General features: G+C 39.0%; 1 protein-coding gene across 1 annotated transcript in view; it reads left to right on the top strand.

Annotated features, from left to right (window-relative positions):
- The window catches only part of CNTN4 (contactin 4), a 326783-nt gene that overhangs the window by 271162 nt on the left and 29412 nt on the right, over nt 1-26209 (top strand). Inside the window, exon 11 of the mRNA XM_060163881.1 lies at nt 25093-25268. Within this exon, the coding sequence (XP_060019864.1) occupies nt 25093-25268 (176 nt within the window). The remainder of the gene's footprint in view (nt 1-25092; nt 25269-26209) is intronic.

Below are 26209 nucleotides of genomic sequence, written 5' to 3'. Positions count from 1 at the left end.
CCAGAGGAGCTCACCAAATTCTTGTTCTTAAAGCAATGGCTAAGGAAATTAATAAGCAACAGACTAGGGGAAAGTAGAGGTCGATGGGGCACAGTGAAAGGGATATGGGCTTTGGTGTCTGAAAGCCTGGTTTCATGTACCAAGCCCAACACTTTTGGGCACGTCTCTGACCTAAGAAAATAAGTCTTTAGGAGTGTTAGTGTCTTCTTTATAAAATGGAAAGTCCCTCTGTTGTAAGGATTCAAATTCTCTGTGTAAAGCAGGGAACAGCCCCTGGCATTTAGTAGGTACCTTTAATTGACAGTCCGTAGTATTGTGCTTGTATTCCTTTCACTGCCTGCCCCCCCCCCCCGTCAACTCCACTACAGTGATTCAAGAGCAGTGTCTCAAAGTGCTTAAATTTGTGTCTTACTAAGGTTCCCTACGACTGTGCCAAAAATCCAGCAGTGTTTTTGTAGCAGCACTGAGGTCTGAGAGATTAGTCACTCTCTTCTCAGAAAAAGTAAATCGTTATTTTTTATCTACTTCTTATATTTATGTTGTTTATCATGGCACATGTATTATAAAACCCACAAATCGATGCTCTCAGCAGGCAAAACTGTTCAGACCTGCAGAATGTCTTGTTTCGTACTAGGTGTTTTACAAACCAGGATCCGCCTGCCTTGAATTCTGTTTTCTGAGGGACGGTGGGGGTGCCTGGGTGTCTGACTGATCTCTGCGTGACTTGCACTTTCTCGAGGAGCAGATGTGATTTCCCATGTACCTGAGTAACCTCTGTAAGATTGCCATCATTTCTGTAAGGCCAGAGGATTAGTCTGTGCTTGGAAAGATGGATATCAGCTCCCTTTAATCAAGACCTTACACAGATGTCACCTGGATCTGCCCGTGGTTATCTGTAATATCTGACCAAAACGGTGCTGTCGTTTGTCATGTTTGGTTTAATTTAAAGCACCTTGGAATTTAAGTCAGCTTTATTTTAAAACAGTATGTAGAACAATGCATTAAGTTAGGAAAATGCGTACTTGTTTTCTGGTTGATACCCTGTTAGAAAGCGAGAATACCAAGAAGGTAAGATGCCACCTTGTCCATCTCCATTACAAAGGACTGGCTTGGTAACACATAGGTTGGCATGGGAGCAAGAAAAGAGTAGGGGATGCAGTCGATTCAGTTCCCGCATACAAAAATGGGGGCAACAATGAATTATCTGTAGAGTATTATATAGTTTTTCATCCAAAGTAGAATGCTGTTGAGAGACTGGACAACACAGATAAGCCAGAACTGACCCTTGTCATGTTAAGTAACTGGGATATTTGGGGTTGACGATGTTTCTGTGGTGTACTCCTCCTCTGGATTCTCGGAGGAGAGTCCTTGGTGATATAGATTAACCATCACTTACTATTCAGCCATGTAGAGAATGTGTGTTTTTCCGTGTTTGAGACAATGGCTCCTGCTAGGAGAGGAGAGCTGTTAGTTCTTGGGAAGGATGATCTTATATCAAGTTTGGACAGTTTTCTGCCTGCACTAAGATCCTTTTCTGTTGTCAGTTTAGAGAAAATGCACATGTGTCACACCAAAATCTTTGTTTGGAGGTGTAATGAGTCAAGCAGAAAACTGCCTTTCTCCTAAATGAACGTTAGGTGACAGAACGAGAAATGTGTCGGGTAACATTTTAGCTGGTACAGATCCTCCAAAGAAAACAAACACATCAGAGTTGAATTTTTGATTCAAAAATAGCAGGTCAAAGAAGCAGGGCTTACATTGAGAAAACTTTTTAGGAACATTACATAAAGACTGACAATATCCCCAACTTATTCAATGTGATGAGAAGGATTAAAATATTCAGTGCTATGGGCTCCTTAGCATGGGCTTTGAAACCTCCCTTCGAATGCAGATCTCACCACTTCCTCTCGAAGCTTCTGATTCTGCCTTTGTAAAACGGGAAAAATACCCACCGCTCCAAGTTATCATGATCCTAAGTGAGGTACATTATGCAGAACACTTAGCCTACAACCTAACGCATAAAAGACAATCTGCAAAATGATGGGTCTTTTCCCTTCTAGAGGCAATTAGGTTCACCATCCTAGTTAAGAACAACCACAGATCCGGGTTACAATTTCCCCTTTGCTACTTATGAATTGTGTGACTTTCTGAGCTTCAGTTTCCTCATCTTTGAAATAGGCATAGCAATGTCCACCTGACAAAATTTTGTTTTCTCAGTTTTAATTTTTTCTCCAGGGTTATATATGGAGTGTTAATATGAGAAAGATAAACTCTCCTGTTGCCTTTTTTCCCTTTCCTAGAGGTAACCACTTTCATTTGGGGGGACTTTTTTTTGGTTTTGTACGGCTTTTTATATCTTTAAATAACATGCTTGCTTTGCTATGGCTTGATTTTCCCATTTTAGGGATTATTTTTTGACTTACTATAGAAAATGAGTTTTTAGCTCTCTTTCACACACCCCATACCTACATAATACCCTTCTTATTGCCCATGTCCTCCTATTGTAAACAAATCATAATCCTGGTTAGATAATGAATCCATGATTACATAATTATGACTATGCAAAGCTATTCCCAAGTGAGCAATGGAACGAACCGTGATTAATTTCCTTTTATTGAATATTTTCTTTTCACATCTTTTTTATTTCTCTACTATTTTTTTGTTTATTTACTTAGTTTCTATACATTAATTTCTATAACATAAATTTGAACCAAAACTTTTGGCCAGCTTTCAAAAAAATTTTTAGATGTGATTAAACATTTACTGTAAACTATCCTTCTAGCATGTTACTTCACCATCCTGTATCCTCCTGGAAACTTCTATCATCTCTTTCCTATTTTGGATCACCTATTTCCTGGATCTCATGTATTCCTTCATTTTTTGAAGCATATCCTACACTGGTTTCCTGAAAAACAGCTTGCTTTTCTTCCAGTTTCTTTCTTTTACTCTCACACATGATGATACTTTCGCTGGGAATAGAATTCTAGGCTAGAAGTAGTTTTTCTTCTGAATTTTGAAAGTATTGATTCATTGCTTTCCAAATTCCAACATTACTGTTTAAAAGTCCAAAACAGTTCTAATTTCTATTCCTTTGCATGTGACCTGTTTTTGGTTTTGTTTTTCTCTGTCTCTCTCTAGACACGTACAGATTGTTCTCTTCATTTCCATTATTCTGAATGTTACAGTATAGTGATTTGGTGTGAAATCTAATTTTCTCTTTTCTGTTTGATACTCAATTGGGCCTATTTAATTTGGAAACAGATGTCCTTTTCTTCTGGGAAATTGGGGGTTTTCTTTTATTAAGAATTCCTTTCTCTCCTGTCTTTTTCCTGTAATTTTCTCTTTCATTCTTCCCATGTTTTATCTCTTTCTGTTTTTGCTCTATCCTCCAGAAACTTTCCTCAGATTTCTCTTCCAACTAATTTTCATCTCAGCCACTGCCAGGCTAACACAGAGGCAAATATCCAGGCTGCACACACATCACACCTGCTGAAGCAGCATTCCCAGGGAGAAATTCACGGAAACACGAGCACTAGTAGGAATACAAGTCCCCCATTGTCCACAGCGTTCTAGGGCGACCCGCAGAAATGAAGTAAGCTAACTGTCACATGACAAAAGGGGGTGCTGAACCTTGGGCTGTAGGGCTTCAAACTGCACGATTATGGAAGCACGGCTTCTTTCTTAGCACAATTTGCAGAACAGAGGCCGAGCCTTGTGGTTCCTAGTGTTTGAGCTAGTGCAGGAACACCACCTCAGTGTTCACGACTGAGGAAGAACACTGACATTATTGGGGACTAGAGGCCCAGTGTTAGAGTTGACTAGGATTAATTGCCTTAAACGCTAGGCCATGGTTAGTTTCCATGGAGCCTGGCAAAAAATCTCCTCCTTTCCTGGAGGCCAGCCCACAGGAGGTTAGTCTTAGACAAGTTACCCTTTACCTCTCAATTACCATGGCTTAAATTTCTAGCAACTCTCTTTTAGTCTCTGAATGTTCCTTAATTTGGGATATTGGGAAGGTTTTTTTTGTCTGTGCATGAATTAAATCTCTCTTGTTTCTCTGAAAATATTAATGATAGATTTTCTGTACTTGCCTTGGACTTGATCGTTGATGTTAGAAGCTGTCCTCAGATGTCTAGTCTCAGTTGTTGGCTCATATGGAAGAGGGAGGCCCTAACATGCTAACTTGAAGCCAGGAACCTGTGGGTCAAGTTTATTGACTCAGAGTTCAATATGACTGAGCCATTTTGGGGAGAAAACCCCTCCCCATGTCAATATTTTTAGGTGTTTGCATTTGAATTCATCACAGTCCCTAGAGACAGATATCTCATTGCCAGTGTTTGGGGAGCCATATTGAGAAAGGGAGCTGGGAACCCCAACATTCACAGAACACATGTTCACTAAATGCTTGCTACCCTCATTTGAACCTGGTATCCTCCAGTTCAGAAACCTTCCTCTGTCATCTGCTTAGAAAGTAAAATCTCGGCATCCTTCTGGGGCAGGGAAGCTAGTCATCTGGCTGCATGGAATGAGGAAAAGTAACCGGGGACTTAACTGATTCTAAACAACATTCATCCAGTGCTCTATCACCTGCACCTCCGGTGGCAACTGAGGCCACCACTTCCTGGATTTTGGGGGGATAGTCTAAAGAGTAAGTCAGGCTGCTCCTTCTGTTTCCCCACTACCAGCTTAGGATCAGGGCTTCTTGCCTGCTGACCATCCAGCGGCTTCCCGACATCCGCAACCATTCTTCTATCCTAACAGTTTATGCCCTTTTGTAAACAATCCCTGTGCGACTGTTTAAAGAGATTTTAGAGAGGTCCCAGAATCCTAACAGAGTTATTATGAAGACGAAATGAGGTCACTTACGGAGAGAAGCTAGCACAGTAACTGACATATAATCATAGTGATTACTTTCTGTTGCTGTTTTATTATTCTATTCTCATAAAATCATCCCAGTATGTATATTATTTTTGGCCAGCTCTCTGTAGTCAAAGAGCATGGAAAGGGAAAGCCCTGTGAAATCAAGACTTACGTAATTTATCTGATTTATTCAAGTCCCACTTGCCACTGTTCTTAGATTATCTGTATAGCCTTGATGATTTAGACTGAGCTTGTGAAAGAAATAGGGATTGAGTGTGTGACACTCAGCCACTAACGTGATGAGGATTCTAAATCTGTGTTTAGCATCTTGTAAGTCCATCTCTGGATTGGAATCCAGATCTCTTAATGACTAGTTGATTCTACTGACTTCTGTCAAAGAGTGGAATTCCCTCGAAAATTTGGTACCGCACCTCCCCACATGTATCACTTGTACAGAGTCAAGCAGTATGCCTCAGGGTGACCCTGTGTGGTGAGCAATCTTACGGTGTCTTTGGGAATTTGTGCTGATGCTTAGTCCTTGCGTGATTTCTGGCCTCTGGAAAATTATGAAATAGAGGACAAGAGGAGAAAACAAAGATTTTAAAAGATTCTGTATTTAAAAGCTAAAGGTGGCACTCACCTAGGCTTTGCTCAGACCTTTCGTGTCCCCCAATAAAGTATATTTTTGGCCATGGCCCATAAATTACTCAAATAATCCTTTAAGATAGCTGTAGAAATCAGCATATCAAACTATCAGTGAGCTAGTTTAGTTATTCACCGCTTATTAATCTTCTCAGCTCAGGGTCATATTGTCCTGTCTTCAGCATTTTTCACAGTGTCTGATGATGTCCAGAGAGTTAATGGAGGTCCTGGAATGTGAATACAACAAGCACGATAATCTCTTGACTTGATGTCATTCCGGGGAACGTCTTCAGCCTTGATGCGTGGCCCTGGCAAGTGTACAAGACAGCACCTGTGCTATTTATCTGGGTGTTTGTACACTGTTCTGGCAAAGAAATGTCTATGTACAATGATAATTTCCTTATGATACTTCCACTAGCAGCAAATTGTTTTGAGCATCCGTTATCACTTTTAGTAGCTGTCAATTTGCTTTCTCTTTTGCTTCCGTGTATAGTTGAGGCAGATTTTTGTCATAACTTAGAGACCCACTGTATTGCTTTGGAGATTTATGGGGACATTTTTCTCTCACTAAATTTTGCTCTCCCCCTCCCCAATCTCTACATGTTAGAGGAAGCTGATATTCTCTGAAGGTTCTTGCAGTTACAATGCATGGAACCCAGGCACAAATAAGCTCAGTGATGAAGATGGTGATGATGATGAGAGATAGCTTGTATCACACACTTAACATGTTTTAGTCCTATTCCACGTAGCCACAGGACTACTAAAGGTAGGAAACAAATTAACTGACTTACAGTCAAGTGACCTACCCGCAATCAGTCACCTAGTAAGCGGGAGAGATATTTCTGACTCCGCAACTCAGTTTCTTACCCACTTCTTGTCTGTACGTGCAGCTGTCTACCTAGAATCTGCACCCTCTTTTCTTGTCTGGCGTCTACACAGCAGTTTTCATTTTGGATATGCATGGTACAGGTATTTATCTTTACACCTGAAGGAGGTTCTTCAGATTTCTATCTTCAGTAAAAGTGTCAGTTGAGGTCAGGTAGGGTGTTGTTGGCCATGATACGGATTTCAGCATTTACTCAGAATGAAATATGGAGGCATCTTTGTTTTTGCTAGAGTCTTACTAATAGCTAACATTATGTGGCAAGCTCAGTTTCCAAATCTTTATATTAATTTACTCACTTAATCCTCAAAGTAGCAGATATATGTTCTTATTCCCATTAAATCTGAAGAAACTGAAGCTCTGAGAAAAGAAATAATTTTCCTAGGATCAACACAGTCAGTAAGTGATTGAATTAGAATTAAAACTCAGGAAGTCTGGCTCCACTCTTCACATTTTTAATCTGTAAACAAAATTGTCCATCATTCAAGGAGTCCAATTTTCCAATATATAATATGTGGCAATGATTTTTTTTAACTTGGAAATACTTTATATCCATATATTTTTCCTCCTCGTGAGCTGAGCCTTCATTTATGGAGCTGGTTTCCATAAATAACTAGGACATTACTACCTTTCAGAGCATTTGAAATAAAGCATAATGATTCCGTTCTGGCTTTTCCAGAGCTGATTCTTGCCGTTCTTCTCTTGAATCCTTTTCTCACCTCATCACACTGGGCTCCGTTGAATTTCCTTTCTTTCCTCCTCCTTCTTATGACTTCACTCCTGCAACCACCTCTCGTTCCAACACATCATGTCACACTCTATCAGAATAAAAAGAGAATGAGGCAAAGCTCATTTATACCTAAACGTTGGCAGCCACCCAAACGCCTCTTTCAAAATGAATTAAAGTGAGCGGTAAGCTGCAGTCATATTGGAATGGAAATCAGTAACATGTAGGGCTTTCCAGTCAACCAGCCCTGGGGTTGAATACCTGTTTTCTCCCTCTAATTAGGTCTGTGTCCTTGGGAAATATATTTAGCCTCTTTAGGGAAGCCTCAAATTCATTGTATATTAAATGGTGATAATAATGATACCTATTGTAGAGTAGTGAGGTTTAACTGCTGGTGATTCATTTAACTGCTACAGATATTTATCGGGCACCTATTTTGACATTAACTATGCTACATACAAGGTATCTATGCTGAACAAGAAAGGTATGTTCCCTGCCCTCACAATGCTTAAATTTTAGTGAGGTCATAAATGCAGGTGTTTAGCACAGATCCTGGCACATGGTGAATATAATGTTTGTCATTATGTAAATATATTCCATCATGTATGTAAGCTGCAATGATGATGATGATGATGGTGTTCAAGGATGGTGCTGTGGCCAGCATGATCATCACCGTTTCACCAAGAACCTGAAATGATAATTCCAGCCAACAAGAACTAGGCACCATAATAAATCTACTTGTTTTCTTTTTTTTCCCCCTCAGATAAATTATTTACCAGGTAACCGCAAAGCAAAAGGGAGAAGGTTGCATTAACACATTACTTATCACCTTGATAAATACACTACAGTCTTAACTTACGGTTAGAGTAATACAGGTAAACATTTTAACAATTTCTGTTAAATCACCCACATTAAATCTTCCGTTGACAGATTTCCAAAAGTCTTTCCAAAAATCATAAATGAATGTAGCCTCTTCCAGCATCGAGAAGGATGGTCATCTTCATCGTTAGAAAACAACAGTGTTATCTTTTTTATCACCCAGTACTATAGATGCTGCATTTTCTCTATTCATGTTTTTTTAATATTTATTTATTTTTTATTTTTTTATTTTATTTTGGCTGTGTCGGGTCTTAGTTGCGACACGTGGGATCTTTCATCGCCGTGTGCAGGCTTTTCGTTGCGACGTGCGGGTTTTCTCTTCTCTAGTTGTGGAGCGGGCTCCGGAGCACATGGGCTCTGTAGTTTGTGGCACACGGGCTCTCTAGCTGAGGCACACGAGCTCAGTAGTTGTGGCGCATGGGCTTAGTTGCCCCACGGCATGTGAGAACCTAGTTCCCCTGACCAGGGATCGAACCCGCATCCCCTGCATTGGAAGGCGGATTCTTTACCACTGGACCACCAGGAGAGTCCCTCCCTATTCATGTTTTACTTCCTTTTCTAACCAGTAGTTTAATGATTCTTGTGGAATTTGACATCTTTCTCTTCAGTTTCACAATTACTCTTCCTCCCGGGTAATTTTCCGATGACACCCTTTCCTTTTGGGATGTGCATTTATGCAGTGCTCTGACGTGAGAGGCCAGGATATTGTCGTTGCGTGAAGTGTCTTTGGTGTCTTTGGATTTAGCTGCTAGCTTGAAGCATCTGGCAATCGAAGTAAACGCCTATACTTGAGCATTCATGCTTGAACCAGAAATTACTTTGTCATCTTCACTGGCTTTTATTAAGCAGCCAGCAGCTGTCTTGGAACTATGACTTACAACAGTGAGCTCTTTCCCTTAGAATGTCACCCTCTTTTTATCCTCAAAATAGGTCTCTCCTTTTCCTTTATTTCCCAGGCAAATCTTCGGCATCAATAGTAATGGTAATAATAGTATCTCACACTCAGGTAGAACTTTACTGTTTATGAAGCATATGAAAGTCCATTAACCCAGTTTGAATTTCATAGTCATGCTGGGATGCCAAATACCATCACTTCGAAATTACAGATGAGAAAACTACAGCTCAGATGTCGAATGACTTCTTGATGGTTATATACCTAATCACTGATGTATGGCCAAACCTGGAAACGAGATTTTTAAGGCACTAAATAAAGTGTTTTTTACATTTTATCATGCTGACATTTTTAGCCAAACCTATGTCAACATCAAAGAATCACTCAAAGAAGGTATTTTACTCCATGAGAAATAACTCCCAGGTGCCATTTCCGAGGCAAGCTCTGGGATTGGGCGTATTTGCAGTGAAATGAGCATCCAGCTTGATTCTGGTCACCCAGCATTGTTTGGGAGCTTCCAGACTGGGAAGAAATGACAGGGCATTCTGCTGGCTGCTGTCTTGCACAAGGTAACATTGCAGAAATGGTCCTCTCTGGAGTTAAGCAAGGTAGTGTATCCTGGTATAGTGGCCAAATGCAAGACGATCTCTGTGAGCTTGTTTGCTTTTCTACCTAATACAGAAATAACTCCCAGTGGAGTCTAAGTTAAGGTTCAAGAGAGCTGTGGAAATGGGTGAGAAACTGTTTTGTAAACTGTAGAATGATCTCCAAACGTAAAGGGCCATGTGCTTTATATATCTTGCTTGCTTGGATGAATGAATGAATTGATGTTTCTTACTTACCTCACTGTGAGTTTTGGTCTATTTGATGCTACAGCAATTTGCAAAACTCTGTTCACTCTTTTGCACCACAGCCCAGAGAGACACCCTCGGGACTTGGCACGAGTCATACAAATAATGTGTTTGTATTTGTTGTAACCTGTGCTGGGGTCTTGCCGTACTATCTTCCCTACCAGAAAGGAGCTGTTAGATTCTAATGGATAGTATAGGAAATTAGTACATTTCCTGTAAAGTCTAAAAGGATTTGAAGAATGGACATTTGAACACATGCACACACACATATACTTTTAGGGGGTTTGTTTGTTGGTTTTAATTCAAGTAATTAACATGTTTCTGGAATGAGGAAGTAGTTAATTTTTTTTTTTCAGTTAACCAAGACCTAGCCAGAAAACAATTTCTCTTTTTGCCCTTAATAAATCCCTTTCTAAAATATCTCACCAATTTTTAATGCTGATCATGACTCAGTATATTTAGATGATATTAACACTGCAGTGCTTCATGTAATCATCACGGCAAAGCCCAGTTGTCATTGTAGAGGACAGTCGATGAATATGTAGAAAATGTGGGACTTTGGGTCAAACTAGAACTCTGACTTAAATTCCAAGCACACTTTAGGTGCAAGTAGCAAGACGCAACTTTCAGGAAGGAAGACATTTTCCTCTACACTTTTAGGTTCTTCCATCTGGTCTAGGAATTATATTGACATGAGACAGATTAACAGGAGGAAAATCAGACAAAAGTTTAACCATAGGTATACATGGGAGAGACCCAGGAAAACTGAATAACTCCCCCAAATGGCCAAAACCCTCACTTTAAATACCATCTTCAGGTAAGAACAAAAGAGGATGTTGGGGATACTGGTTTGGGACTCAAAAAGAAGGAAGGCAATGGACCTGGAAACGGGAAAGCAAATGTTTGGTACACAGATGTTTGCTGGGCCAGGCAGAGACACTGGGACACAGAGTGGCTCTGATCTCTAGGCCCTGCTGAGTTTCCCCTGCCACACCTAGCCCGTATTCGTGGCAGATGTTTCTGGTGATGGCCCTGTTCTGGAAACAGGTGCTCTATCTACATTCTTTAGGCAGCTAAGGTGGAGGTAAAAAGAAAGATTTTCTGGGACTTCCCTGGTGGTCCATTGGTTAAGACTCCACACTTCCTGTGCAGGGGGCGTAGGTTTGATCCCTGGTCAGGGAACTAAGATCCCACATGCCATACAGTGCAGCCAAAAAAAAAAAAAAAAAAAACAAAGACTTTGTGAGTCTTCTGTTTCTTAAAAAGAATTAACCTAAATTAATCTTCATGCCAAAGAGACACAGTTCAGGGTAGCAGATTTTGCTCGCCTCCAGAACTTATCTGTAAATGACTAAATTTACAAAGCTGCATCTTTCCCAACAAAGGTTTTCTCTGTTGATAGCCTAAAAACCAAAGGATGGAATGTTTGTTCCTCCACAAAAGACTGCTATTTCACTTTCCAAAAATTCTTTTGCCTCTGCGTGCCTTCCTCTTGGTGTTTGTGTCCTTGATTCAGCGCGGAGTCTCTTTGGTGTTTGTGGAGAAGGCGACTCTGCCGCTCTCTACCTGTCTCTCTTGCTGTTTCTCTGTATTTTCATCTTTTCTCCATCTCCCTGCATTCCCACTCGCCCTCATCTCCACTATCCTTTATAGATATTAGATGTAAGTTTTAAATTATTTGATGTACCTTTAGAGTTTCATGTTCCCTGTACCTAGTTGGAAAGACATGAAAAGTTGTAAACATCTCTCTGAAAATAAACTAAATTAAGTTGCTTTCTACTTCGCTGACCCTCAACTGATTTTTTTTTTCCCTCTTTGGGTCAGCAACTCTCAATAGAAAGAAAAGTTTTCCCTGTCTCTGGTGTGGAAGATTGAACTAAATGTGCAGTGACCCTCAAAATCTACCCCAGAAATGAGTTCTTCCCACCAGGAGTGTGTTTCCCAGCTAGTTGCCTGTTTCTCCTCCAGTGAAGAGCAGTAACAAAATCTTCATTGAGGACTGTCCTCATTTTCCCTCTTCTTCCTTTAAATTTCATGGAATGTGTATACAGATCACACTCTGAAGCAGGCAGTGCAACAGGGAGAGGAACCTGTTAGCTCAACTCAGGGTGTCTTACCTGCCGTACACACAGGAGATCTCAGCAGTTGAAGGGACCTGGGAGCTATTAATAGTTGTCCATCCTGAAGGGTTTCAGGAAAAAGTTCACTTAGAATTATGGACAAGCCTCCAGAAAAGCTAGTCAGTAGTGGCCCAGGTGCTAGGGTGGGTGGCTTGTTTGATTCTGTTGTGCAGAAAGCTTTATACATCAATCCTTCCTGCACCACATAGAGGGAGGGGCCTAGTCATGTCCACAAAGATAGTCATACCTTCTTTTTTAAGCTTCATATACTCCTCGGTGACCTTCCCTTACATCGGTAGACAAACGAAGAAATACCACTTTAGAGTATGAGAATTATTGCCTCTTTTCCAAGTTGCAGAGTTCTTAAGTGGAGGAATTTGAAAACACGTAGAAAATTGCTGACAGGAGCCAGATAAACAGAAAGACGCAATGCTTTTTCCTTCTGCTGTGGTTTTGGCACCACCTACTGACCAGATCCTAATTCTTCCCCGTGTAACAAACTGCAAGAATGGGGCACTAGTTGTTATTTTGCATATAATGACAGTGGAATGCATTGTCTGTGGAAGTCGTTGCCTTTGCCTTCTGATGTACGTTTCACTTCTTTTGTAGTTTAGGTAAATATTCTCTTACCTTGTACCCGTAGATACAGCCAGATGCCCATCAAGTACAATTATATATTCTTTAATCGGCAGAGACCTCATTACACCATTCTTATGCATGGTATGCGATGGGATTTACTTTTTTTCACTGACACTAATGGGATTTCTTTGTAAATTTTTACCCAATGACTCATAAGGGAGAGTTACTCATGTGTAGTAGCTACAAAACAACAGGCCTATAATCTCTCCATCTCAAAAAGAGAACTAATTATTATATAATGAAAATGTTTCTCCGTGGTTAAAAGATACCTGTAACTCCCATTTATCATTCTTTTTCATCTTCAATCACAGTCCCAAAAATGTCATAGAGTAATTAATGTTAATTATATCTTGACTTGAAGATGCAATTTATTTAATTTGTCAATGAGAATAGTCTTTTCTAATAGTCTGTTTAGATCATTCCTTTTAAATCTTAAAGAAAGCGTCACAAAGAAAATATGAGAGGGCAAATTTAGCATATCCTACTCTACCTCTGTGACGGCTTCTAGTTTGCTTGCCGAATATTCTTATTCATAGTGGACACTTACATACCTGCAGACAATTCTTTCCATTTAGAAAGACATCCCAACTGAGAATCTTGCTTCTAAAACATGGCACAAATCCAAACCCAGGAGGTTGGCTTGCCCTGGTGGCAGGTATAAAAAGAGCAAACAAGATGACCATGAATGATTTTAAGATAAATGATAATTTGGTTATTTAAAACAAAACAAGACAAAACAGAAAGTCATTATTAATCTTGTCACTGACTTGGAAGCCTGAAAGGCAACCGGGTGGCATGAGAGCAGTCTGCATAATTAAGTAGGTGCTTTACGCTACACATTTTGACCAGGCAAATCTAATAAGTTTGATTATCATTTGACTGCTTGTTTCCCAAGTACCTATACCTGGCCACCCTCAATTGACTCATGCATAGCAGCTTCCACTTGTGGCAGTCAGGCTTATTAAACAGCTCTGCTTTGTGTTTTTTCCCTAGTCCTTGAAAATAGATCCGTAAGCATTCTGCCCTGGGGTGATTTGTAAATTGCTTTACAGAAGGCTCCAGTTTCTGCTCAATCCGACTGGGGTCAGAATTTGCCGTATGTTTTCTTCCAGTGTTGTTTGTCAAGGTGCACAAGTTGTTCAAAGAACCAGGTCACAGTACTACGTGGCAGTGCTTCTTGGCATGGATTGCATAAAAACCGTGACTCGTTGAAGTGCCCTATGCCATTGCTATGGTTTTTCCACCACCCAAAATGGGAAGGTTTCCTTGTCTTCAGCCAAGATAAAATCATTGGTTTCTTTTCAACTGGGCCCTTCACTTTTTCACTCAACAAAATCAGATTTAAATTGTGTTAACAAAAAGAGAGGTAAGATAAACAAAGAGAATTGGCCTCCGTTTGTCTTAAAATTTTCTAAATTCTCATATCACAGGCCTAGCTGCTCAGTACAAAACAAATCTAAGTGAAAAGTAAATGTCTAAAAGAAATGAAGTGTCTAAAAGATTTCCAAAAGAGTAGTAGTTATAACCAAAATGGAGACTTGGAAACAAATACCAAATACATAGATGCCTGATATTATCTAGATGATTTTACACTGAATATATTTTATTTCATCTGGGTATTTTGGCAGGTAAAGCTGCCTAAGCCTTAAGTCAGGGCCTGGATCTTGGCTCCCTGCCAGGAAACAGGGGCAGGGTAGGGGAGAGGGAATTCTCAGATTTAAGAACTTTTAAAGGGAATTTATTGATGGCCAGAGTGAGCAGCAAGGCCACTTAAGGAAACAAGAGCCAGGCCTGTACAATATAAGGTGGGATGCCCTATATTTTGCTCCCCCATGGGGTGTAAACAGCAAACCCTTCCCATAAGCTGTTCAGGGCTTTACAACCACACATAGGGAGGAATGTTCACGAGGAGGGAGAAACTCCCTTATAAGATGAACTTCCAAACCAAAATTAGAAGGACAGTGAGGGGGGACTTCCCTGGTGGCGCAGTGGTTAAGAATGCGCCTGCCAATGCAGGGGACACGGGTTCGAGCCCTGGTCCGGGAAGATCCCACATGCCGCGGAGCAACTAAGCCCGTGCACCACAACTACTGAGCCCGCGCGCCTAGAGCCCGTGCTCTGCAACAAGGGAAGCCACCACAATGGGAAGCCCGTGCACCGCAACCAAGAGCAGTCCCTGCTCGCCACAGCCAGAGGAAAAAAAAAAAAAGACAGTGAGGAAGTCTGCCCCCATAAGAGATAGTTGGCAAATACAACAAAGAGAAGAATTCACACTCTCAAAAGTGGCAATAATGGAGCAATCTCAAAAGGACTTTTAGATTTCTCAAGGATGACCTTACCTACCCCATCCTTCCCTGCTTCCTACCTGACTCCCTGACAGAATGGATTTCTAAGAAGTAAGTCAGAGAAAAAGAACAAACCGGAAGCTATGCTGTTGTTTTGTTTTGATAGCTGCTCTCAAATGTAGAGCCAAATGACCTAGCAGAGAAGAAGAATTAGAATATTAATCAATTTTATTCTATTTAATAATGAATTATTCTCTACAAGCTTAATTAATATTAAGTAATGCCTTGTTTTTGGCCTTAAATCTCTGTTTATTTATTATTTATTTTTTTATTGGAGTAAAATGGCTTTACAGTGTTGTGTTAGTTTCAGCTGTACAATGAAGTGAATCAGCTATATGTATACCTATATCCCCTCCTTCTTGGACCTCCCTCCCACTCCCCCCATCCCACCCATCTAGGTGGTCACAGAGCACTGAGCTGAGCTCCATGTGCTATACAGCAGGTTCGCACTAGCTATCTGTTTTACACATAGTAGTGTATTTATGTCAAACCTAACCTCCCAGTTTGTCCCACCCTCCCCTCCCCACACTGTGTCCACATGTCTGTTCTCTTCATCTACGTCTCTATTCCTGCCCTACAAATAGGTTCATCTGTACCATTTTTGTAGATTCCACATATATGCATTAATATAGGGTATTTGTTTTTCTCTTTCTAGCTTACTTCACTCTGTATGACATACTCCAGGTTCATCCACATCTCTACACATGACCCAATTTCATTCCTTTTTATGGCTGAGTAATATTCCATTGTAAACACATACCACATCTTCTTTATCCATTCATCTATCGTTGGACAATTTAAGTTTAAATTTTATTCTATTTAATAATGAATTATTCTCCAAAAGCTTAATTAATTTTAAGTAATGCCTTAGGTATTTTATAAATGTATTGACTTAAATTTTCACCCAGGCGTGAAATGCGGAACTCAGAGTGTTTCAATTTTAGTAAAGTGATACATTCTCTATATTCATTCTGCAGTGGAATTGCGGAGTCCTAATCCCTGGACTGCCAGGGAAGTCCCAGGAAAGCTCTTTTTTAAAGTAGAATGTCATCTAGTATATGTAGAAGAAATGATGGAGATTTGCCATTTTGCAACATCGGAGAGGTGGTTGCTTCAGGCAGGAGTCTTCAGTGGATCCTAAGGCTGGGAGGTGGAGGTTCAATGAGCATCAAAATATTGGTGTGATTTTGGAATACCTCCCCACAAAATGCTAATCATTTGCAAGGGGGAAAATGCTAAATACAAAGTAGAGAAGCCAGGCAGACGCCAGCATGACCTGTGATTAGAGTTATCATGGTCATTGGTCAGTGTTGAGATGAGTTCACATCACATCACACAGCTCCTGATTTGACACACTTTGAAGGTACCACACAGCGTTTCAGTGTTGTTCCTGCTGAGAATACAGACCTAAATCAGGTCATGAGGAAACATCCGATGAATCCAGGTTGAGAGTCATCCCACAAGATGTAAGGTCTGTTCTCTTTAAAGCTGTCAAGGATTTGAAAGATAGGGAAAGACTGAAGAAATGTTCTAACTTGAAGGAGTCTAAAGAAGCATGACAATTAATTGCAACATTTATTCCTGGGTAAGGTCCTGGACCAAAAGATAAAGAGACATTACTGAGAAAGCAAATTTTGAATGGGACCTGAATTGCATAGTGATGATGTGCCAGGGTTGATTTCCTTATTCGGAGGATTTTGTGCTGGTTATTAAGAAAGTGTTCTTGTTTGGGGAAATACACACTGGAATGTTGAAGGGTAGCATGTCTACCCATTAGATAGCATGTCTGTAGTTGCTCTCAAAAGGTTCAGAAACAGACTAATGATAATAAGTAAATATAAATTATAGATAATACCATATATATATTACATATCTTTATTATATATAAGAAAGAACAGGAAATAAGCAAATGCAATAAAATATTAACAGTGGAGGGGTCTGTGCGAAGGTGAGTTCTTTGTACTTTTCTGGCTACTTTTCTATAAGTTTGAAATTATTTCGAAATAAATTATTTTTTAAATACATTACTTTTCAAATGAATTATTTTCTAAAAGCAAGAAAAAATTCTAAATGTGGCCTTGGAGGCAAAAATCAGCAATGAGCACAGACAAAGGGTCAGAGTTTGCATAGTGATTGAGCCCTTAGGTAGCTACTTTTTTCTGTTCAGTAGTCAATTTAAGTCAGGATAAATAATAAGAAATACAGCACAACAGCTTCCCAATGTACAGCATGTCAAGGTTCAAGTCCCTACTTTGGTTAGTCACCAACACTACCATTCATGGGTCATCACCCAATTAATCTTTAACCGACTCTCATGAGTAGGGACAGAGCTAGTCACGGGGGATTTATAAAAGTGTAAGATGTGGTCCCCGACCCCCAGGAACGTGATTACAAGGGAGAAACGGGATATATGTCAGTGCTATTCCACAACAGTGCTCAAGCTTAATGTTGAAGAAATAGAACAGACAGTTAACGCTGACAAGCTTTACACAAGGAAAGGATCACCTGTGAGGAGAGTGGTCAGGAAAGCATTGGGAAAGCGGTTTGGATTCATACACTCTCAGGAGAAATGACAGGCTTCATCTACCCTGGCTGGCTTTCAGTGTCTCCTGACACACCCTCTCTGATGGAGCCCACCCCCACTTGAATACTTCTAGAAATAGTGATGCATGTTCTCCTGAGGCAGCCCATTTTCCTGTTGATAAGATCAGATTATTTGGAAAGTTCTCTTTTATGTAGAGCCAAACTGTGCCTCTTTGTAGGTACTGTTGCTTTCTACTTTGGGACAACACAAAATAAGCTCAATTCATCTTCTGCCTATAAACCCTTCACATATTTGCAGACCAGTCTCATGTCTCCTCTCATTTCTCTTACTCCTGTCAAACATTTTCATTTTTTTTAACTGTTACAGATTTATTAGCTCCTTCACTAACCTAGGTGGACTAATCTGTCAGTGAATCCAAAGGATGTTCCTAGTAAGCTGTGGTCTCATTAATGAAGAATATAATGGGATTTTTACCTCTCTAAGATGGAATACCACATGCTATTAAATGCAGCCTAAGATTGCATTAGCTTTCTTTGGCAGCAGCATGGGCCATGTTGAGACTGGAATGCTCAAGTGTTTTCCATGTGAACTGCCAACCCAGTTTTTCCCCCAGCCTGAACCTATGTAGTTGATTTTATAAGTGTAGCTTTTTGCTTTACCCCTACTAGATCTCATCCTAAAATAAAGAATTGGTCCAGCTTGAAATCACTGGGAATTTTGAGTCTCATCTCATGGGTAGGGCATCCCTTTTTTATGTGTGTTTTATGCAAAATCGATGAAAAATAGTACATCCAGCACTGGTTTTGTTTTTATTAAAAAAAAATATGACCAACCAGAGAGCTTAAATTCATCCCTAGAGATTCTCCCTCCAGGTTGATTGTGATCATTAATCAACTGTCTTTGTTGTGGCCTTTAACGACTATTAAAAATAGTTCTCTATCCAATCCCCCTTGGTGTCATTTGAGGTGAGTTGACTGTCAGCTCTTTCACTAACTCTTGTTTTTGAAGGATCCCATTTTTTAAAGTTTCCCTACAAAATTTAATGTAAAAAAGAAGACACAACCTGACTGTGAGGCATCATCAAAACCATTACAGTTAAGAAATTCACTAACAAAAGGAGATGTATACCTCCCATGAATGAAGATGACTAAAACACACATTTTAAACACTTTCCTTGATAGGCACCAAGTGAATAGCTTGGCACTGTGAGGGAAAGGTAAAGAAATTATAAATTGAAACAGAAGGGTTGATGTAATAAAAGGCAAGCAACATCAAAATGGAATTCTTATCCCATAAACTACAGGCACTTGTTGTTACAGATAACAAAAGCCTGAAATCAGAAAGCTTTTCTTCCAACAGTGAAAGTCAGAATATAATATGACTTGAGTAATATGTTACAACTTATACATCTAATTGTTTTTTTTTTTCCTGCTCCTCAGAATTGATCAATGTTAACATCTTGGAATATGTGCAGCCAGATTTCTTTTAAGAAAAATAATTGTTTTTATAAAAGTATACATGTTGTCCTTAGGCAATTTGAGCAAAGCAGAAAACACAAAAATGAAAATTAAACATTAAATTTTAGCTAAAATTAATAGGAAAAGAAAGTACAGTGAACATAAAGTGTTTCTTCAATATGAGAGATAATTTTCTTTAAAAAAAACCTCTAAATTTAAGAGATTACAAAAAACATTAAGATGTTAGAGTCCACATTTTTATTACATGCTTTAAATGTATGTGAGGTTTTTTTTTTTACATTTTTTTTATTGAAGTATAGTTGATTTACAATGTTGTACCAGTCTCTGCTGTACAGCAAAGTGACTCGGTTATACACATATATACATTTTTTAATATTCTTTTCCATTATGGTTTATCCCAGGAGATTAGTTATAGTGTCCTGTGCTATACAGTAGGACCTTGTTGTTTATCCATTCTAAATGTAATAGTTTGCATCTACCACCCCCAAACTCCCACTCCATCCCTCTCCCTCCCCACTGCCCCTTTGCAACCACAAGTCTGTTCTCTATGTCCGTGATTCTGTTTCTGTTTTGTAGATAGGTTCATTTGTGCCATATTTTAGATTCCACATATAAGTGATATCATGTGGTATTTGTCTTTCTCTTTCTGACTTACTTCATGTAGTATGATATATACACCACACCTTCTTTATCCACTCATGTCGATGGAGTAGAAATCGTGCTGCTCTGAATATAGGGGTGCATGTATCCTTCTGAATTATAGTTTTGTCCGTGTATATGCCCAGGAGTAAGATTGTTGGATCATATGGTATTTCTAGTTTCCCGAGGAACCTGCATACTGCTCTCCATACTGGCTGCATCAATATACATTCCCACCAACAGTGTAGGAGGGTTCCCTTTTGTCCACACCCTCTCCAGCATTTCTTATTTGTAGATTTTTTAATGATGGCCGTTCTGACTGGTGTGAGGTGATACCTTATTGTAGTTTTGATTTGCATTTCTCTAATAATTAGTGACGCTGAGCATCTTTTCATGTGCCTCTGGCCATCTGTGTGTCTTCTTTGGAGAAATGTCTGTCAAGGTCTTATGCCCATTTTTCAATCAGGTTGTTTGTTTTTCTGTTGTTGAGTAGTATGAGCTATTTGTATATTTAGGAGATTAAGCCCTTGTTGGTCACATCACTTGCAAATATTTTCTCCCATTCTGTAGGTTTTTTCATTTTTTGTGGGTTTTTTTGTTTTTTGCTTTGTTTTGTTTTTGTTTTTGTTTTATGGTTTCCTTTGCTGTGGAAAAGCTTTTAAGTTTGACTAGGTCCCATTTGTTTATTTTTGTTTCTATTGCCTTGGAGACTGACCTAAGAAAACATTGGTACAATTTATGTCAGAGAATGTTTTGCCTATGCTCTCTTCTAGGAGTTTTATGGTGTCATGTCTTATGTTTAAGTCTTTAAGCCATTTTGAGTTTATTTTTGTGCATGGTGTGAGGGTGTGTTCTAACTTCATTGATGTACATGCAGTTGTTCAACTCTTCCAGCACCACTTGTGGAAGAGACTGTCTTTATCCCATTTTATGGTCTTGCCTCCTTTGTCAAAGATTAATTGACCGTAGGTGTGTGGGTTTATTTCTGGGCTCTCTATTCTGTTCCATTGATCTATAGGTCTGTTTTTATACCAATACCACACTGTTTTGATTACTGTAGCTTTATAGTATTGTCTGAAGTCTGAGAGAGTTATGCCTCCTGCTTTATTTTTTTCCTCAGGATTGCTTTGGCAATTCTGGGTCTTTTATGGTTCCATATAAATTTTTGGATTACTTGTTCTAGTTCTGTGCAGAAGGTCATGGGTAATTTGATAGGGATCACATTAAATCTGTAGATTGCTTTGGGTAGTATTGCCATTTTAACAAAATTAATTCTTCCAATCCAAAAGCATGGGATATCTTTCCATTTCTTTGAATCCTCTTTAATTTCCTTCATTAATGTTTTATAGTTCTCAGCATATAAGTCTTTCACCTCCTTGGTCAGGTTTATTCTTAGGCATTTTTTTGATATGATTTTAAAAGGTATTGTTTTTTACATTCCCTTTCTGATATTTCATTGTTAATGTAAGAAATTATGCATCTAGTTGTTGACCTAATCATTAACAGAGTGCTTAATAATTAAATCTCCCTTCCATGGTTGTTTTGACCTTTAGAACAAAGCATAGTTTACTTTCTGACCTCTTGATATTATAGAAAACACTATAAAGCATAAAAGAATTTTTTTTACTCTAGGAAGGTTAAGCGCTTGGTAAATATATATATATATATATATATTTATATTTATATTTTGAGCATCAATCCTCTGGAGTTCTAAATTTATCATTCTCTGTGGGATGAACCAACCACAAGCTAGAAAGTTTAGGAGTGTTGTTGGTCCTATTTATTGTTGCTATTTAATTACATCCAAACCCAGACATCAATTCACATCTTGAGTTCTAATTGCTTTTGAGAGTTCTGTGCACAGAACAATAGCTGGAGTGACTCTTCAGAACAGAAGTTGTAAATATAGGTTCTTCCTGATCTTAATGAATTAAAACCAAAGGAGGGGAGACAGTTTTGTTTTGAAGAAGCCATCTGTTTATTTGTGTACAGTGTTTGTATTCAAATTTCAAGAAATTCATCAAGTATAAAGCATCAGAATTCATAACACAGAAAACAGGAGTACTGAACAAGCATACAATTTGAGAAAACCAGGTAGCTAATGAGGTTTTGAACCTCTTTAGTTTAATCTTCTCTAGTGCCAAGGAGAACTCTCTGGTGTGTACAGTGCTTGTCTTCCTTTGCATTGATTCTTGGTACTTCAGGGCTCAAAATGTGAATTGGTGACAAGTGCTAAGGTAATGAATTAGCAGCTGTCGGCTCAGCAGCTGTGCCAGCATAATCCTTGATGTAGAGCACTTCTCTGGTCCTTGGTTAACAGGCAACTGAGGTCACCAGTAATGAAATCTGTCCCAGAGAGCTACACGTGCATAAACGGAGGAACATTTATTTAGGAAACAAATGTCAATTAAAAATGTCAGCCAGAATTGTATATGACTCTAGGCTTTAGGGTAGGTGCCAACTGCAAGACATTTTTAAGGACCTGAGCCTGGACATTTGACTCTGCACTCATCAGTGTGATGTGTAAGCTTATAGCTAGAGCCGGCATTTTAGACATAAAATCATCACTTCTTTTTACCTGTCTAAGGCAGTAACTTGATTACTCTTGCAGTGAAGCCCTCTGAAACCATCTTCACCCCATGGCCTTCTTTGACTTTCTTCTGCATTTCACATATCCTCAGCTGACTACACGTAATCAAGAGTGCAAATTGCTATATTATGCCCTTAGCCTTGTTGCATGGATGATTTGTGAATGGATATCATGTTTTCAGCTAAATGAAGGGAGTCAGCTTAGCACAATAGATAATTCCTCAACCACCCTTAGGTATCAGTTTCCCTTATCTGTTAAATAGCCGATAATACTACGTATTTGTTGAGAATAAATGAAACAATCCTTGTCAAGCGTGTAACATGGTATCTAGAATGTGAGGGGCTCGATTAGTTTTTACAAATAAGTTTTTTCTATCTTTCTTGGTACTAGGGCACTGTTATCCTTATAACACCTAATGAGTGCTTGGTAGATAGATCAACAAATGAATGAAGGTACATTAAAATCAAAATCTAAATTGTGAAATCAGTGGACAGCTGTTTAAAATAGAATAAGGTGACACCTTGCCAAATACAAACCACAGACATATATCATTTTGTCCAGGAATTATATGTTCCAATCTTCATTTTATAGGTGAAAATTTAAATTAAAAAATGATAAATGACATGTTAAGTCAAATGGAGCTATTCCTAGATTTTCTGTTTAGCATTATACTAAGGTGATTGGCTCTCAACTCCTTCGCTCATTTAAAAAAATCTCAGTCTGTATCTTTTCCTGTGGGTCAGTTAACCAATGGAGTACATTTTGATTATGTGACTTGCAAAAAGCCTCAGGTTTTGAAACAAACACTTTTGTCTCCCATTACCTCTTAGCTAGGAGTACCTGTTTTTCACTTCTCATTTCATGGACATCATTCGTTCAGCAGTGTCTAAAAGCACACCAATCCACGCATCATGAGCTTTACCTACTTTCAGAAAACAGCAAAAGTATGTCCCTCCACTAGATTATAATCTATTTATGGACACAGACTTTCCTTTTTTAACAACCTGAGATGCTTGCTTTCCACAGTTGGATAAAAGGGTAGAAAAACTGTTTTAAATACTCTCTTTAAAGAGGAAATTTCAGTGGGTGGGTTGTTGGAAAAAAAGACCAATCAAAAGTCTCCTATGAGACTCCATTACAAAATTCTCAGCTGAGATTTTAATCTAAGAGCTACATTCAGTAAATGTTTATGTGCCACACAGCATGTGAGACACAATCCTGTGAATGTTGAAGGGGATTAACCATTGTTTTTATATTGTTTTTGTTTGCTTTTGATTTGTCTTCTTTATTATGGTTTGTTTGGTTGGTTTTGTTTGACTTGGTTTAGTACAGAGAAATTTCTGGAATATGGCTGAATTCATAATTTTATTCCTTAGGCACTTACATGACCTTTTTATTTAACTCAAATTGCTTTTCACCATTTTATTCTCTGACACCATTTATGAAAGCCAATTTCAGTGAGAAATAAGAGACTACCTATGTGTGAATGTAGTTTTAGAGTTTATAAACTATCTTGGCTAAGCAAGTCCTTTCTGTTCCCAATTAAAACTGTAATGTAAAGGGTGAATTTAAAAATGAATTAGTAGACCTTATTTTAAAGAAGTTATATGTGGGGCTTCCCTGGTGGCGCAGTGGTTGAGAGTCCACTTGCCGATGCAGGGGACCACGGGTTCGTGCCCCGGTCCGGGAAGATCCCACATGCCGCGGAGCGGCTGGGCCCGTGAGCCACGGCCGCTGAGCCTGCGCGTCCGGAGCCTGTTGCTCCGCAGCGGGAGAGGCCACAACAGTGAGAGGCCCGCGTGCCGCAAAAAGAAAAAAGTAATATATGAGTAAAGTCAGACAGAGAAAGACAAATATTATTATATCATTGATATGTGGAATCTAAAAAAATGATACAAATGAACTTATTTACAAAGCAGAAAGACTCACAGACATAGAAAACAATCTTATGGTTACCGAAGGGGAAGGCGGGAGCTACGTTAGGAGTTTGGGAGGAACTGATACACACTACTGTGTATATAAAATAAACAAGGACCTAATGTATAGCACAGGGAACTATATTCCATATCTTGTAATAACCTATAGTGGAAAAGAATCTGGAAAAGAATGTATATATATGTACAGCTGAATCACTTTGCTGTACAGCAGAAACTAACACAACATTGTAAATCAACTATTGTTCAATAAAAAAGTTATATATACATATAATTTTGTCAGTGATGTTCATTACAGCACTATTTATAATTATAATAAAATTTGCTAAAATGTTTACTAGTTTCAAAGTGATTGAAACTATTAACAGCATATTATGCAGATTATAAAAATATGTGGATAAAGGTATAAGCCTATATTAAGTAGAGAAAAAAGGAAAATCACATGTGTAGCATGTTTACAATAATGCAAAACAAGACAACTGAAAAATTATGAATCCAAAAGACAGGAGGAAATTATACTAAAATGAAAATAGGGGTTTTATCTGGACAGTCAGAAACTAAGTAGGATTTTGTTTTGTTTTGTTTTGGTTCCTTCTTTCAAATTCCCTGAATTTTCTAAATTCCCTATACTAAACATGTATCACCTTTATAATAGAAAAAAAACCCAACAAACTTCAAATTAACATGGATTTTCCTGTTTGCACTCAGCTGTAGTATTGCTTTCTAGCGAAACTGGGGAGATCTAAAAACCTTTTTGAAGAGATAATTTCAGAGCAGTCTGCCAGCAGTAGGCCCTTCCATAAGTGTCTTAGGAGAGCTAACCCCAGTGCTCCCCAGCTGAGTTCTGCTGCTCTGTGAAGGTTCACATAATAAGTGTTTTCATCTTTTCATATTAAAAATGACCTCCTGGCCCGACTCTGAGCTTCCCAGATGACTAAGGTTTGCCGGGCACAGACTAAGACAAAATAAAGCAAAACTCCTTAGTATTTTATTCTGCACTTGGATTCTACGTTTTATTTCCACACCAGCTCACAGGCTTTGTTGTTTTGCTTTGTTTTCACTCTCCAGATCCAACAAGGGTAATGGTACCCCCTTCCAGTATGGATGTCACTGTTGGAGAAAGTATCGTTCTGCCATGCCAGGTAACCCACGATCACTCGCTAAACATCGTGTTTACTTGGTCATTTAATGGACACCTGATAGACTTTGACAAAGACGGGGACCACTTTGAAAGAGTCGGAGGGGTAAGTATTAATATCAAACTATCCCCAGGAAATGCAGTCAGCAACTAAAGGTCTCAAAACTGACTCAGATGAGTCGTTTAGACTAACTTTTGTTCAAACACCTTATTTCCAAAAACTCTTGGTTAATATCTGCTCCTTTTTGAGTGATGATTGCAGCCCTGCTCATTGAGCCACCTATAGGCCATGCCTTTTCTTAATCCTCATAATCCTTAACCCTATAGGTTAGTTATTCATTACTGTGTATGAATGAGAAAACTGAGGCTAATGGGAGCTATGTGGCTTACCTGGCCCTCACTGCTATTAAGTTGCAGAAATCAGCTTCAAACTTCAAATCCCAAGTTCTCTGCCCCATACTGTACCATATGCCATTGAACCTGATGAAGAAAATAGCTTAAGGACAGTTTACTGAGATGCTTTTAGGCTGCTGTTTAAACACCCTTTGGCTCTTGTAGAAGACTTATCATTGTGAGGTTGGGGCTCTCTTTCTTGAATCTGAAAGTCTGATCAGATTATTTAATATCTCCAGATAATTTGAATTCTAATCGTTGAATTTTCAAAATGCCTTACTTTCCATAAAATACACATAGCATCATTGAACTCTTACACCAAGAAGAGGTTAACTCTGGAAACAGTTTGAATCTATCACAATCATTCTCAAAAATAATTTTTCTGCCCTTGGGACTTCCCTGAAGGTCCAGTGGTTAAGACTTTACCATCTAATGCAGGGGGTGCGGGTTCAATCCCTGGTCGGGAAGCTAAGATCCCACATGCTTCACGGCCAAAAAAACCAAAACATAAAAAAAAACAGAAGCAATATTGTAACAAATTCAATAAAGACTTTAAAAATGGTCCACATCAAAAAAATCTTTAAAAAAAATTGTTCTGCCCTAACATAGCCCTACTCTCCTATTAGCAATGAAGATTCGGGGAATGGGGGGATA

This window comes from Lagenorhynchus albirostris, chromosome 10, assembly GCF_949774975.1.
Source record: "Lagenorhynchus albirostris chromosome 10, mLagAlb1.1, whole genome shotgun sequence".
NCBI classification, from domain to species: Eukaryota; Metazoa; Chordata; class Mammalia; order Artiodactyla; family Delphinidae; genus Lagenorhynchus; species Lagenorhynchus albirostris.
The sequence above is the reverse complement of the archived record's forward strand: the minus strand, read 5'-3'. Positions and strand labels throughout refer to the sequence as shown.